This window comes from Melospiza melodia, chromosome 11, assembly GCF_035770615.1.
Source record: "Melospiza melodia melodia isolate bMelMel2 chromosome 11, bMelMel2.pri, whole genome shotgun sequence".
Taxonomy (NCBI): domain Eukaryota; kingdom Metazoa; phylum Chordata; class Aves; order Passeriformes; family Passerellidae; genus Melospiza; species Melospiza melodia.
Window position 1 is genome coordinate 30,364,957 of NC_086204.1, and position 16,198 is coordinate 30,381,154.

The following is a 16,198-nucleotide window of genomic DNA, read 5'->3' on the forward strand; positions in this document are numbered from 1 at the left end:
TGGATGCAGCTGCTGTTGGAACTCCATGGAAGGGCTGGTGGCCCCATCCCAGTCAGCTCCATGGGGTCACTCTGTGCTCTTGGAAGATGTGGGGCTGCAGGAGCCACGTTTGCAGCTGGAGTGACACCCCTGGGATGAATCCCAGCTCTGCTTTCTTGTGGAATATTAAATTTCGGAGTAAATAAGGAAGTCAGAGTGGTTTTCCATTTTACAGGGTGAGGACACAGAGAATGGCTTCCCACTGCCAGAGGGATGGGTGGGATTTAGGGAAGGAATTCCTCCATGTGCAGGTGGGGATGCCCTGGGATGGAATTCCCAGAGCAGCTGTGGCTGCCCTGGATCCCTGGAATTGTCCTGGACAGGGCTTGGAGCAGCCTGGGACAGTGGGAGGTGTCCCTGCCATGGCAGGGGTGGAGTGGGATCATCTCTAAGATCCCTCCCAACTCAAACCATTCCAGGATTTTGGGCATAATTTGGGTATAGTTGTTTTTATGTGTTGCAGGTGTGATGTGGGAAAGGGCAGAGCAGTACCAAGGGGAGAGGCTTCCCAATTCCATCCCCATCCCCCTGAAGATTAGGGAAATGGGAGCAATAAAAACAGTCTGAAAATCAGAGGAATGGGCAAACAACTTGGGAAGAGTCCAAACATTTTTGTGTGAGTGGAGGGGTTTTTTTTGGGAAAACTTTGGGAAGAGCCTCTCTTCTCCCTGTTGTGAGATAAGGATGTTTAGAGGGTCAGGAATGTAAGTGATGAGGAATTATAGTTAAATATTACAGTTGAATCCATTATGTTACAGTTAAATATTACAGTTAAACCCATTGCATTACAGTTAAACTCAGACACTCGCCATGTGTGGCTGTGTGATGTGGAATGTTCTGGGAGTTGGGGTGAAATCCCCCAAAGGCCCTGAACCGCCTGAACGCTGCTCTGGGAGCAGCACTCCCCACCAGATCCAAAGGGATTCCCCGAAGCCATTATTTTCTATTTTTGAAGTTTCCTGTTGAGCCTCCTTGGAGAGCAGGTGCGCCCAGGTGGAATTTGAAGGAATATACACATTTTTTTCCCAACAGAGCAGCTCCAAGGCTCTGTTTTTCCCTACCAGGCTCTGCATAACAAAGCTCAGTTTAACTGTGTGCAGTTAACTCAGGGAAACGTTCTGGCACTTCCTCTCTTCCCAAATTATTTAAAAATTAGTGCTGTTGTCAATGTTCACAGTTTGCAGCGTGCCAAATTCTCCTGGCTTGGCTGAGTGCAGGGAGAAAGGAATATTAATGTGCTGCTGGGGGGGTGGAATGGGAGTTGTTTTCCATGGAAAAATAACTGCTGTCTTTTAGAATCCAAAATGCAAAATACTCTCAAGGCTTTAAGCCTGTAAACCAAAGCTTAAAATGAAACACTGGATTTAATCTGGAACTTTAGGAAAAACTTCTAAACTTAAGTATTAAAAACAAAAATGTAAATTTATAATTTAATACAAAACCACATTAAACTGAACTTTAAAAATTTAAAATTTTAAAGTTTAAAATATAAAAGATAAAATAGCTACAAAAATAAACAAAAAATTAAAATACAATACTATAAGTTTATATATCATAGCATAATTAACCAAAAAAATTTACACTATAAGTCCATAAAACAAAATATTTAAAAGTTAGGTCGAAAACATAAATACCCTTGTTAACAGTATTTTATTAGTCAATAACTTCTTAAAAATCTTTAAACTGAAAGTCTAAAAACCTTCTAAACCATAGTATAACAATAGGAACCAAACTCACCCTTCCTACCCATATAAAAATAAAAACATAAATGAACATTTTTAAAAATAAAAAAAAATTAATTAAAAAAACAAACAAACAAAAAAAATCAACTCAAAACCCCCATCTCAAATTCCTTCCAAAATTCCCCACAAATAAATTATCCTATTGTCAAGGGGAGTTAATTTGGAATTGATAGGGGAGCTTCACTGTGTCAAGGCAATGATCCCAGGATTCCAGCCAGGTGTGGGCTGGGAGGGACCTCACAGCTGACATTCCATAGGCAGGGACACCTCTCACCAGCCCAGGAGGCTCCAGCCTCATCCAGCCTCATCCAATCTCATTCAACTTCATCCAACCCCATCCAGCCTCATCCAGCCTCATGCAGCGTCATCCAACCTCATCCAACCTCATCCAACCTCATCCAACCTCATCCAACCTCATCCAACCCCATCCAGCCTCATCCAGCCTCATCCAGCCTCATGCAGCGTCATCCAACCTCATCCAACCTCATCCAACCTCATCCAGCCTCATCCAACCCCATCCAGCCTCATCCAGCCTCATCCAGCCTCATCCAACCCCATCCAGCCTCATCCAGCCTCATGCAGCGTCATCCAACCTCATCCAACCTCATCCAACCTCATCCAACCCCATCCAGCCTCATCCAACCTCATCCAACCTCATCCAGCCTCATCCAACCCTATCAACCTCATCCAGCCTCATCCAGCCTCATCCAGCCTCATCCAGCCTCATCCAACCCTATCAACCTCATCCAGCCTCATCCAGCCTCATCCAGCCTCATCCAACCCTATCAACCTCATCCAGCCTTATCCAACCTCATCCTGCCTCATCCCCCAAAGGATCTGGGAAACTGAATCCCAAGGTTCCTTGGTTTTCCAATATTTTCGCTCCTTTAGGGATTTGGAAGTTGAAGATTCCCAACTTTTCAGGGTTTAGCAGCTGTTTTGGAGTGAAAATCCAGGGTTGGAGAGTTTGCTGAAGGGGCATGAAGAGTGTTGTCCTTAGGATTGCTTAGGATTGACCCTAGGATTGACTTTAGGATTAGGTCTGTCCTGTCCCTTCTGTCTGTCCTGCCCCAGGGCTCCTCCTGTTCCTGGCTTTTCTTTGGATGGGGCACCTGGAGATGGGACAGTGGTGACAGCAGGCAGCCTTCAGGAGCTGCTGGTGGCCGTCTGTAAAGATCTGGGATCTTCTCCTCCTGGGATTCACCTGGGAATTCACCACGGCCATGGTGGGGAAACCTGTGGAAAACGGGATTAAACTTCCCTGGCTGCCCCGGGGCTTCCTCCCCGCCACAAACTCTGGGAAACATTGTTCAACATTTCCATGCAGATGGATTTGTGCTCCAAGGAACCTGAGGGGTGCTGGGAATGAGCATTAGGGGAGAGGAAGGAGAAAGGAGCAATCGGAGGAAACTTCTGCTTTCCCCGGCTCCTGGCAGGAAATCGCTCCTTAAGTGGCGCTCCCGAATTGTCAGCTGCTTGTTTTAACACAAAATGTGTAAAAATTCCAGCCCTGCTCCTCTCCAGGAGATGGGAAAGCTCTGGAGAGCTGCAGCTTCAGGGGTTGGAGACAGGGAACAAAAAGCTGTGGGGGTTATAAGTCATAATATTGTGACCTGTTCCAGAGGCAGTGATTTTATTCCCGGATAAATCAGCGCAGCGGAGGAGGCGCAGGGAAACCAAGAGGGTTTGGGATGCTCAGGGCCTTCCCTCCCCCATCCTGCTCCTTGTTCCACGGCTGGAGATCCAGATCTTTGTGCCAGGGTCTGGATCCAAATCCAGCCTTGGATGCTGCGGGCATCCAGGGAATTCCTGGAGGTGACACTGTCAAGGGGACAAGGCAGGGGTTGGGCAGAGCTGGGACTCAATGGCCTTGAGGGGCTCTTCCAACCTCAGTGACTCCATGAATTCCAGCACTTTTCCCCTTTTGTTTCACCTCATTTCATCCAGGGGACAGCCAGCGCTGCTGCTTCCCTAGCTGAGGGAATATCTGCATTCCAAAGCTGTGGAGCACCAAAGAAAGGTCATCTGAGTCCCAAAGTTTGTGGTGGTTCCTGCTCCTGGAATCACTTCCATGCTGGGAGCCCACATCCCTGCAGCAGCTTCTCCTCAAACTGTGAAAGCTCCAGGGGCTGGAAGGAGCCAAAGTGGAACATAAAACTCCAGCTCCCTGAAGGTGCAATGAAACGGGAGGTCGGGATTTAATCCAGATGGGGACCTGGGAATCTGCCGGGAGCTGCTCATTCCCAGCCCCGGGCTCTCTGTGCTCCATCAGTGTGCTGGAGGAATGTCAGCAGAGCTGGTGTTGATGGAAAATAGATCCAAACATTCATTAATTGCCAGCTCAGCGAGCCCCAGACCCCTCTGCACGGAGCAGCTGCCGCTGTTGAGTCATTCTGTTGGAAACTCTTCAGGAACTTCACAGGGATGAGATGATTTTCCTTCTTTTTTTCCCTGTGTTTTCCTTCCCTCTGCCCCTGGTACAGCTTTTCCTGCCTCTGTCCCGCTCCCCCCACCCCGGTCTGGTGGCTCTGGCTCCCAGTTTGGCCCCTCTGGGTGCAGGGTTTGCTTGGGAACTCCTCCTCTTCCACACTGGATTCCTGGGACAGAGCATTACCCGCTGGAAAATGGGATTTTGTTCATGGCAAGCTGGGAAGGGCAGTGTTGGTGGGAAGGATGGAGCTGAGGTGGAAGCTCCTGAGGGCACTTGGGGTTGGATTTGTGGAGCACAGCTCGGGGTGGGTTAAGAGCAGTGCTCCAGAAATGACAAATTCCTGCTGGAAAATGACTTTTGGGGATCCCAGTTTTGGAAAATGTCGAGTGCTTGTTCCATTTCCTGAGAGTTTCTATCCAGAGCTCTGGAAACTGAGAGGAACTTTCTGGAATGAGCCCAGAGGAACCCATGGAGCTGCTGCAGGGCTGGAGCCCCTCTGGAGCCAGGCTGGGACACCTGGGGGTGCTCACCTGGAGAGGAGAAGGATCCAGGGAGAGCCCAGAGCCCCTGGCAGGGCCTGAAGGGGCTCCAGGAGAGCTGCAGAGGGGCTGGGGACAGGGATGGAGGGACAGCACACAGGGAATGGCTGGAAGCTGAAACTGGGAAGGTTTAGATGGGATATTGGGAAGGAATTCCTGGCTGGGATGGAATTCCCAGATTTGCTGTGGCTGCCCCTGGATCCCAGGCCAGGCTGGACACTGGGGCTGGAGCAGCCTGGGACAGTGGAATTGTCCCTGGAAGGTGGCACTGAGTTGGCATTTCAGTTCCCTTCCACCCAAACCATTCCAGGGTTCCGTGATTTAACGATGCAGCACCTGGCACACCAATTCTGCTGCAGGTTTGCAGCCACCCTGCTGTTGGTACAGCTCGTTATTTGCTGGATAGCATTCCCCAATTTCTGAAGAAAAATAGGTGATCTGAAAATCGGAGTTTGTGAGCTAATTATTGTGAGTGGGTCTGTGTTTCAGGATCTGAAATAAGTGCATTGTTCAGGACTCCATGGAGAATGGTGTTTATTGTGAGGGTTGGTAAAATAATATTCCTGGAGCTCTTGGGCAGCCTGTTCAGGAAAAAGAAGGGAATTAGAATTGCAGATCAGGATTTCATCATCCTCAATCAGCGTGGCCAGCAAGGAGGGATGAATGGAAAGCTGCTCAGGAGCCCCAGCAATTGCAGCCTTCCCAAACCCATAAATGGCTTTGTGCTCCCCAGAGGGGCAGAAACCCCACCAATTTCAGTGTCTGAGAAAGGGTCGATGCCGTGGAGAAAAACAGACAGTAAAATGCCAGGAACAGCGTGGGGGAAGCTCCTTTTGGGGTGGTTTTTAGTGATCAGCTGGGGTGGTTGTGTGTTATCCTGATTATTCCATAATTAGCAATGAGGGGGAAGAGAAATATCCCTGAAAACATGTTTAGGATTTCTTTATCTGGGGTGAAACCCCATTATCTGGGCTGAAAACACCAATATTACATCAGTGTAGGTCTTTAATCTGGGAAGAGAGAGCACAGAATAAACTCATTTTTGTATTCTGTGCTTCTGGTTTGTCTCAAAATTCCCAAAATATCCGCTGGTGTTTTTCAGGCTGCTGTGAGGACAGGGAACATTCCTGAGCCTTCCCTGCTGCTGGCTGAGGGAATGAAGGTGCCCGAGCACTGGGGGCCTGCAGAGTCTCAAGGCAGCAGGAGAGCAGGGGCTGCCTTATGTAACTTCTGCTCAAAGATGTGGAAAAAAAATCCCCATTCTGGGCTGGTTTTCCGGTTTCTGTGCGATTTTTCAGGAAATGTTTGAAGTTTCCCTGGAGGAGCATCAGTGTTGGGGCTGCCAGGATGGCCCAGTGGGAGGAGGCTCCTCGTTAGCATGGCTTGCAAAGGCTAATTAATAAATAAATGGAGTCTGGAGATCCAAATGAACAATTTGGGGATTTGGGAGTGGGAGGGAGGGAGGCCCAGTGGGTTCTGATCCCAGCCCTGGGATTTTATTCATTTCTGTCCTGTTGATCCTGCAATTCCTGGGTTTCCACTCGGGATAATCACTGAACTGTCTAAGAAACTCCAGGAGGAAAATCCAGGGAATGATTGTTCTCCTTCCCACCCAGCACCCTGTGATTAGTGCCCCGCTCCCTGCAATTCCCCACGTCAAATCTGGGATGCTGGGAAAGGCTGGATTGTGAAGGGAGACACCAGAAAAATGGGAATGGGGAGGGAAAAGGCACAAACTCAGTGTGGTGGGGTCAGAAAAACCAACAGCTCGTGGAAGTGGCTGCTCCAGAATTAGCAGAGAATTCATTCTGGCTTTTTCTCCAAGAACAATGAGGGGAATGTGCAGATGTTCATTCCACAGGGTAGGGTTTCCAGGCATGGAAGGTGGAGGGACAGGACACAGGGAATGGCCTCCCCCTGCCAGAGAGTGGAATTAGACGGGAGATTGGGAAGGAATTCCTGGCTGGGAGGGTGGGCAGGCCCTGGAATGGAATTCCCAGAGCAGCTGTGGCTGCCCCTGGGTCCCTGGCAGTGCCCAAATCCAGGCTGGAGGGGGATTGGAGCAGCCTGGGACAGTGGGAGATGTCCCAGCCGTGGAATGGGGTGGGATTTAAGGTCCCTTCCATCCCAAACCATTCCATGATTCCATGGATTTAAGGTCCCTTCCATCCCAAACCATTCCATGATTCCATGTATTTAAGGTCCCTGCCATCCCAAACCATTCCATGATTCCATGGATTTAAGGTATCTTCCATCCCAAACCATTCCATGATTCCCTGATTTGGACCTGTCTGTGTATCTGTCTGTTTACCTCCATCCATGGCTGCTGGGCACCTTTTTCATGGATAAGAAGCAGAATTCCATGGTTTACACAAAATTCTTCACCCCTGTGAGTAAAACTAGCTCCTGCCAAACCAAAGTGGAGATGGAGCAAAGCCAAGGAGAGGTGCAGAGTTTTGGAATATTGATCATTCATGCTCCATCCTGATCTTTCCCTTATACCTTTGATTTGCCCCTATTTTTATAGATTTGTTAAATCCTTTTATCAATAACGTCAATAGAATAAAAATAAGGATTTATGTCTCATCTCCCAGTGACAGGAGAGAACCACACAGTTTTCCCAGTCTGGAAAAGCTTTTCCTGGGCTTTGAGTGTGTCAGAGCAGCTGGGGAGTCTGAGTGGGGATGGAATGACACTGCCACTCTCCCCCTTCCCTGGATCTTTAAATTGGATTTGGCATCTCAATTGCTGAAGCAGCTCCTCGTTCTGCCTTTCCAGCTCGGAGTTAACTGCAGGGAGGGGGGCTTGGATTGAGGATCCTCTGAGATCCGTGGGGTGACCCCTGCTCTGTCCCCTGCTGTCCCCTCCTGCTGCTTTGGGAATAGGGAATGTTATGGATCACTGATGGCTGATGAAATTTATCCATCACCTATAGAAATCTCATTTATCCATCAGCTATAAAATCTCATTTATCCATCAGCTGTACAAATCCATCAGCTATAAAAATCCCCTTTATCCCCCTTTCCCGACACCTTCGATTGCAGCTGATGGATAAAATCCCTTCCCGTGGTTGTCAAGGTGAAACGTTTGGAGACTTCAGGGGGAAAACAAACAAACAAACAAACGAACGAACGAACCCGGGGAAGGGAGAATGTTCCGGTGCCTGCTGCGCGTCCGGTGCCGCCGAACTTTGTCCTTCCCGAGGGGAGGAGGCGCCACCGGGTCCCCTTTGTCACCTCCGCAAGGTGCGGGTGGGGCAGAGCCCTGCCGGCATTCCCGATCCTGCTGCGCGGCTTCCTTCCCATCCATCCATCCATCCATCCATCCATCCATCCATCCATCCATCCATCCATCCATCCATCCATCCCTCCATCCATCCATCCATCCATCCATCCATCCATCCATCCATCCATCCATCCATCCATCCATCCATCCATCCATCCATCCATCCATCCATCCCTCCATCCATCCATCCCTCCATCCATCCATCCATCCCCCCCATCCCTCCATCCCTCCCTCCCTCCCTCCATCCCTCCATCCCCGGCTCTCCCAGCCCTCCCTTTGTCCCCGGCTCCCCTCCCGGCTGCGGGGGGGGCCGGAATTTCGGGAGCCGCTCCCGGGCGGATGCGGCCCCATCTCCCACCCACCCCTGACGTCTCGCTGCACCAGGGAGCCGCGTCGGGTTTGATGTGGAGCGGCGGGATTTAGATCTTGTAAATCTTGTAAAATTCCATTTTATGCAGACAGAGAGGCACACGCTCGCTCGGCAATCCGGCGGGCGAGGCTGCGGCTGGCGCGGTCCCGTTGCCCGGCCGGCGTTTCCCGCAGGAGCCGCACCTGGGTGGGCATGGCCGGGGCTGGGAGGAGCAGCCCCGCGCCCGGGTGACAGCAGGGACAGAGAGTGACAGCGGCGGGGCACTCCCCTCCCGGCTGGCGCTGACCCCTGGCAGGGAGCCGGCGGGATGCGCGTTCCGGCCCTTCGGCCGCCCCGTCCCGCCCCGTGAGCCCGCGCTGCGGCCCCGTCCCCGCCGCAGCCCCGCGCCCGTCCGTCCCGGCGGATGCTCCGCGGCAGGGACCCGCGCCGGGGCTGCTGCAGCGTCACTAAACTTTGCCTCGGCTCCGGAGGAAGGAGGGATGTGACCTGGAAAGGAGGAACGGCAGAAAGGGGATGGTGCTGCAGCTTGGAAAAGGTTTCCCCCCCCCCCCTCGCTGTCTCAGGATCGTTGGGATTTTACAAATGAGAGCAGGAAGCTGCAGTCAAAGGGGGGGGTGCCAGAAATAGATTTATTTTTTCTTTCTCCTGCTAGAAATGAAGAAATTTGGGAGTCCATAGAGGCTGTTCCACAGGCACCCCCACTTTTTGCTTGCCGAGGCATTTGCGTTCCTCTGGAAAGTGGCATCCACCTGCAAGGGGAGTTGCCATGTAATCCCAAAGAATAAAAACTCCGGGAAACATCTCCGTGCCACTGAGCCAACTCCAGAGGGACCCAAGTTGGGAATTGGCAGGACATGTCCTGACTCTTTTCGGATGATAGAGGAGAAGGATCAGCTGGGAAGATGTTAAATATTAATATTTTACCCAATCGCCGCCATTCGTGGATTTGGTGAGTATGCCATGGGTTTGTCCGGATCGCAGCACTTCTGGTGGGCACAAAAGCTTGGAAATCAGGATTTTTCCAGGCTGAGAAGCAGCTGCTGGATGGGAACATGAATAAGGGGGTTTCTGGAACTGTGGGTTTGCTGAATATTTCCTTCTCTGATCTTCCCTGCTCAGAGTTTGATCTGAGGCGCCCTCGCGACACCTCCAAGCGGGACTGTGGGGACAGGGTGGGGAGAGGATGGAAAATTTCCCGCTGTCCTGGTTTATTTTCCTTCTCAGGTGTTTATGAACCTCAATTTTCCTTTAAAAATTAATGAGTCCCTAAAACGTCCCTCGCTGGAGCGATTCCATGGTGCCACCTCGGCACCTTCTCCCTGTTGCATTTTAATGAGCAGATGGAGCAGCTGCTGCTGCCTCTGCTGGGCCAGGGCAGGGGGACAGGGAGAGCCAGGGGAATCCCAGAGGCTTTTCCCAGCTTGGGGCTGGGACTTGGCACCAAAACCTCATTTTATGGGTGAAGATCCGCCAGTGGAGTTCAGGGCTGGAGTCTTTGGCTGGTGTGGTCCACGTGGGCTTCCAGGGTGGATAATCTGTGGAATCTCTGGGAATCTGGAGATAATTTTATATTCTGCTTCTTCAAATCCTGCTTTCTGTGATCTCACCTACACACAAATATTCTGGGTTTACACAGAGTTTATTCTCTGTAATCTCATTATGGTTTTTAATCGTTTAACCGCGGCTCTGGGATCAACCTACAGGTCAATATTTGTATATAGGAATTAAAATATCCCCTGACATATAAATATATAAATAAAATATAAACAAATCTATAGGAATATCCAAGGCTCTGAGCCTTGGAATGGTGCTGGGGAGGGATGGGGTTGGCTTTTCCAGAGCACATCCTGCTCCTGTCGTGTGCAGTTCCAGGATGAGAGAACAGGAAGGAGAATGCTTGGAGAACAGGAAGAATGCAGGGCCTGTATTAAAACTATGGAATCCTGGAATGGGTTGGCTTGGAGATCATCTCGTTCCATCCAAGGACACCTTCCACCATCCCAGGCTGCTCCAGGCTGGCCTGGGACACTTCCAGGGACCCACAGCTGCTCTGGGAAATCCATCCCAGGGCCTCACAGGGAGGAATTCCTTCCCAACATTTCTTCCTGACACCCAATCCAACCCAGCCTGTCTTGGGATTTTTCCCATGGCTTCCCCTTGAGGTTTAGCCAGGGCAGTTGTTGCTTTGTTTTGGAAAGTTCCTCCTGCGGAGGAGCCCCAATAAGCCAAGAAAGAGGAATATTGGGTGGGGAGTGTTAATTGATTTGCCAGATTTACAAATGAAGGGAAGGGGAGAGATCCTGTGCTTTAATTATGGACAAAATCAACGCCCAAAGAGCCCAGGAAGTGATGGAAAAATGCATTTCCTTTGGAGCAAGGAGAGCCCCATTTCTGTGGCTGCAGGAGAACAGAAATCATTTCAGCTCTAGGAGCTGAAACAAACCCTGAGCAGCCCCGAGTGCCACCAGGAGGGATGGTCAGGGATGGGGCTGGGACAGAGCCATGGGATCAGCCAGGGAGGTTTCAGCTGATGGAAACTGTGCAGCTCAAAGGGAGCCTTGGCAGGGGTGCATTTATGAAGGGATAAAGTTATCCCAAGAAGATTCCCTTCACCTGTGCCCAGGTGAAAACAAAGCTGGTTCTTCACCAGTGCTGGCCTAGCTGGAGTCAGGCTGAGCCTTGCTAAACCAGACCTGTGTAAGCTCCTGCTTGCTGTTCAGGGCCCACACAGGGAGTGAGACTCATTAATTCCTGGTGGAAATGTCTTCAGGGATTCCTTCCCTCTGGAATAAAATGTTTTGGGCTTCTTTGGAGCTTCTCCCTCCTCTGTTCCATCACCCCATAGGAAATTTTGAACTGGATCTTCATCCTGGCCTGGTGGGATGCGATGAACTTTCAGTGTCCCAAAGCTTTCCATGATTCCATGGATGACTTTTATCTTCCACGTTCTCCCCAAATCCAGGAGAGGAGCTGCTGCCCTCCATCCCCTGGTGGGGACGATGTGGGACTCTGTCACTGCTGCTTGGGGCTGCAGAGGGGAGGGGATGCTCTGTGCTCAGGGTGGGAATGGCGCTTGGAGCTCATTCTGGGGAAATGGAAGCTGGGAATGCTCCAGCACAGCAGCTCCTCTGGAGCAATGTGGGAATTCTTGGTTGTTCACAGGGATGGCCCCAAACTCAGGCCTGACTCTGGAGCTGCAGAGGCTGAACTTGGGCAGGGGGGCAGCAGAAACTCTGTCCTGAGGTGAAGGGGTGGGATCAAATCCCAGCATTCCTGACAGCTCAGGAATCTCAGAGAGGCCACAGCTCCCTGATAGCAGCTGGAGTGGCAGGAGTATCTTTGTGTTGGGATGCAAACAGATTTATCAGTGCAGTGATAACCACGGGACAGGAGTCACCCTGACCTTGGCTCCCTCTGCTCCCTGCTTCAGGCTGAGCTGTGGCACTTGGCTGTGAGGCTGGAGGGGTTTTCCATAACGTGGCACCATAATCGTGGAGTTACTGAGGCTGGAAAAGCCCCCTGAGAGCACCGAGTCCCCAGCACTGCCAAGGCCACCCGTGTCCCCAGGTGCCACATCCACAGGGCTTTTCAAACCCTCCAGGCATGGGGACTTCCATCCCTGCTCTGGGCAGCTGTGCCAGGGCTGGAAAGGAAGAATTTTTCCCAAATATCCAATCTAAACCTCCTCTGGGACAACTTGAAGCTGTGTCCTGTTGTCCTGTCACTGCTCCCTGGGAGCAGAGCCCGATTTCCCCTTCACTTCATGCACAAATTTCACTTTGATTTTTGTATTGACTTCCAGAATACTCAAGGTTTGCTCTGGGAATTAACACTCTCCAGATCTGTGGGTTAAACCTTCCAGTCACCTTATTTCCATGGATTTCAGCTGGATCTTAAACCATTTTGGTTCTCCTGACGGATTAATTCCACAGCCTCCTATAAATAGGCAGGATTTCCAACAAAACAATGATTTATATGCAGCAGGTAGATTTGAGAGACAGAACTCTGAAATCTGTGGGCACAATTTAGAAAAGGAGAGGCCAAATATTTCTCCTGCTCTCAGAAGAGCCTGGAGGAAGCTCAAAGAGCTGAGACAATGCCTGCCTGGAAGGAGCTGGGAGCAAATGATGGGCTTTAATTGGGGGGAGCTGGGTGTGCAGGGGCTCTGGGGAGCAAGGGGCTGCTGTTTAATTATTGGTATTTAGTGACCTTTCCCTTCTCCTCAGGCTGGGCCTTTTCAAGTTGCTCCTGGCTGTGTTTTCCCGCTGCTTTTGAGAGGCAGGAGGTGAGAGTTAGAGGCTGCTCCTGACGTATTTACAGTTCCATATTTCCATTCGTTACCTTCACTTCCAGGGAAGGGATCTGGGTAGCTTCACTGGCATGGGAAACTTTTCAGCTGAGTTCCTGGACATCTGTGCCTGCCATGCACACAGAGCTGCTGTTCCAAGCTGTTCCTCCTCCTCCTGCTCCTTGCCTTGTCCCAGGGGCTCAGTCTGAGTCCCCCTGGCTGCAAAGACCCCTCGGGGTGGAGGAGCTGCTCCCCAGCCTGGTCTGGTGTCCCCAGGGAGCATCCCCTGGGAGAGGTGACAGCCAGGCAGGAGCAGGAAAACCCAGGACAGCTTTCCCTGGGTTTGTGTGACTCCAGGAGGAATTGGAGCTGCTGGAGCCCCTCTGGAGCCAGGCTGGGACACCTGGGGGTGCTCACCTGGAGAGGAGAAGGATCCAGGGAGAGCCCAGAGCCCCTGGCAGGGCCTGAAGGGGCTCCAGGAGAGCTGCAGAGGGGCTGGGGACAGGGATGGAGGGACAGCACACAGGGAATGGCTCCCACTGCCAGAGGGCAGGGATGGGTGGGAGACTGGGAATTGGGAATTGCTCCTGGCACGGCGGGCAGGCCCTGGCACAGGTGCCCAGATTTGCTGTGGCTGCCCCTGGATCCCTGCAGTGCCCAAGGCCAGGCTGGACATTGGGACACCCTGGGACAGTGGGAGGTGTCCCTGCTGTGGCAGGAGTGGCACTGGGGTGATCCTTGAGGCCTTTTCCAGCCTGAACCATTCCAGGATCCTGTGAATGCAAACTCAGCTCTCAGCATTTCTAAGAAGTTCTGGGGCTTTTCCCACTCTCACATCTTAGCAGGCTTAGGAATGAGATTCCTGTTCTGAAAGCCTGATCAGGATTTCTTCCCTAACCCTCTTCTCCAGGGGCTAATAACTGGGATATGGATTTCTTTTAGCTCCAGTTCCCTGGCAGATTAGCCAATCTCAGGCTCTCAGTGAGCACCACGATGGAAAAGGGGTTTCTTTTCTTCTTTCCAGCAGAAAGAAGCAAAATTTAATAAGGGAAATTTGGGCTTCCTGCTGACCTGGAGTTTGTCACGCACAAAGAATCCCAAAGTTCGGTAAATTGTTCTGTTTAAACACAGCCCCACAGCTTGTGGTTTGCAGCTCTGCCATCCTGAGAGCAGCTGGGCCAGGCCCCTGCAATTGGAAGGTGGGAATAGTGGAGGAGCTTTTCCAGGGCTGGGCCCACATCCCCAGGCACTGTGCTCGAGTTCTGCACAGGATAAACCCAGAGAGCAGGGCAGGTGGGTGTTGGGAATTCCCTCTGCTCCCCAGGCCCAAAGCTCAGCCCAAGTTTAATCCTAAGAGCTAAACAAAGGATTTTCCAGTGCTCTTCCCTGTCCTGACTTCCATAGGAGCCTCCTCAGGACTTCTCAAAGGAACCAGGTGTGATTGAAAACCTTTCCCTCCAAACTGCAACCCCAAACCCATCACCATCATCATCATCATCCCTCTGCCCTGGGAACTGGGGGCTCTGGCAGAGGGATTGAGCTCTGGGACCAGACAGGGAATGCCTTTGCTGCTCCTGCTGAGGGCAGCCACTGCAGAAAGAAAGATTCTGGAGCTTAGGATGGTGGAGTAGTGGAATAATAGAATCATGGAATCATGGAGTAATGGAATGATGGAATAATGGACTCAGGGAATCACAGAATCCTGGAATCACAGAATATCCTGAGCTGGAGGTGACCCAGAGGGTCGAGCCCAGCTTATATCTGAGAACACCTTCATTCCATGCACTATGAAATGGTTTTTTAATGAGGGTTGGGAAATCATTGCCTCAACCATGTGAGCTCCAGTGCAAAGAGCCGTTCCATCCCCTTTGGAAGCACTCAAAGTGTCCTTCACAGCCCTTGCACTGTCTTGGTTCACTCTATCACAGAATCCCAGCCTGGTGTGGGCTGCGAAGAGCCTTGAAAATGCTCTGATCCCAGGAGCCGAGGCTGAGGCAGCGCGCTGGCCCTCGCCGCTCATTTTAACCGTGTGTTGGTCGGTTCAAACACTCGCGGAAGGGTGTGGAGCAAGGCCAGCACGGCAGCGGGAGGCTCGGGAGGGGCAGAGCCGCCGCGCCGGAGGAGCCGCCGGCTTTCGCTGCCTTTCCTCGCCCGTTCGGAGCGCGGGGCCGCGCTGGGAGCTCCCGCTGACGCCAATGGAGCGGCGGAACGGAACGGAACGGAACGGGAGCGCCCGCACAGCCCATCCCCGGCCCCGCTGCAGCCCCGGGCCGCTCCCCGAGCCCCCGGCGCCGCCCCGCTCCGGCACAGTTACCGGCAGCCACGGCGGGGATGCGCTCAGTGCTAACGCCGCTCCTTCGTGCTGCGGTTTTCATTTATTCCGGGGAGAAAAAAGCAAATTTTCAAGTGGTGAAATTATAGCTTGGCTTTAAAAGGGGTTTAATAATCATTTTATAGGGTCTATTCATCATTTTATAGGGTCTATTAATCATTTTATAGGGTCTGCTTCTCCCCAGTCCCAATTACTTTTACTTTTGTTGCTTTTTTAATGTAAACTCTTATTTATAAGTCTCTTTTTTTTTTTTTTTTTTTTTTTTTTTTTTTTTTTTTTTTTATGTAACTCTAAATTCTAGGGCAGAAAATGCCTGCGAGCCTTTCAGAGCAGTTTCGCTTTTTTTAGCTTTTTGTTGGAAGGAAGAGCCTGGGAAAAACGTGTTAATTGTCTCAATGTGGGAATGCTGCAGAGGAGCTCGGCGGGGAGCAGCCCGTGACACCGAGCTGATGGATTCCTGCCGGGAGCCCTCATCCCACAGATGCCGCGGCTTTTCGGGGATGCTCCCGGCTCATCCTGCCTTTCCGAGCACAGGACAGCACCTCCTCAGCCCCGCGGGGCACGGGAGTGGGAAATGCTGGGGAAATCGGAATTAGTGCGGGAAACGTGGCCGGGATGAGGTCTCAGGACACGGCAGGGAAGGGGAAAATCATGTAGGGATAAATCAGATTATCTTCACTCTCTGCAGCACTATGGAAAATGAAACCCCCAAGTTTATTCACCCTGGTGATGAGGTGGAAACCTGGGATACAGAGGTTGGAGAGCAGGGAGGGGATCAGGAGAGCCCTGCAGACCCAGTGGATGGGATGAACCACTGGCAGGCATTCCAGAGTCCTGGAACGGTCTGCCTTGGGAATGGCCTTAAAGCTCATCCTGTGACAGGGACACCTCCCACAGCCCAGGGTGCTCCTCAGGGTCCCCTGGGAATGCCGAAGGGCTCCCAGCTTGGATTCCCTTCCAGAGGAGATCCCTGAGCACCCACGGGTGGCTCCTTGGGAAGAGGCTGCTCCCGGCCAGCCCTGGGCTCTCCTGCCCAAAGGTGGGAATGGAGCCTTTGGAGAGAGGAAACAAAACAAACCAGAGCCTGGGGGCTGTGGGCTTGGAAAGAGCAGCTGGGGCTGGGGCATGGCCGCTTCACCGCGGGTTTATCCCAAATTAGATCCCAGGTTTAT

The 16,198-nt window shown here is 51.7% G+C and overlaps 1 protein-coding gene across 3 annotated transcripts in view; it reads left to right on the plus strand.

The window, feature by feature from the left end:
• Positions 1–16,198, plus strand: part of PDE4B (phosphodiesterase 4B) — a 176,094-nt gene that overhangs the window by 80,433 nt on the left and 79,463 nt on the right. The window contains exon 1 of one of the 3 annotated variants that reach the window (XM_063166287.1): positions 8,782–9,355. The exons of the other annotated variants lie outside the window; for them this stretch is intronic. Coding sequence (XP_063022357.1) covers positions 9,309–9,355 — 47 coding nt within the window. The 5' untranslated portion in view covers positions 8,782–9,308. Of the gene's footprint in view, positions 1–8,781; positions 9,356–16,198 lie in introns of those variants that run through there. 3 annotated transcript variants of the gene reach the window in all.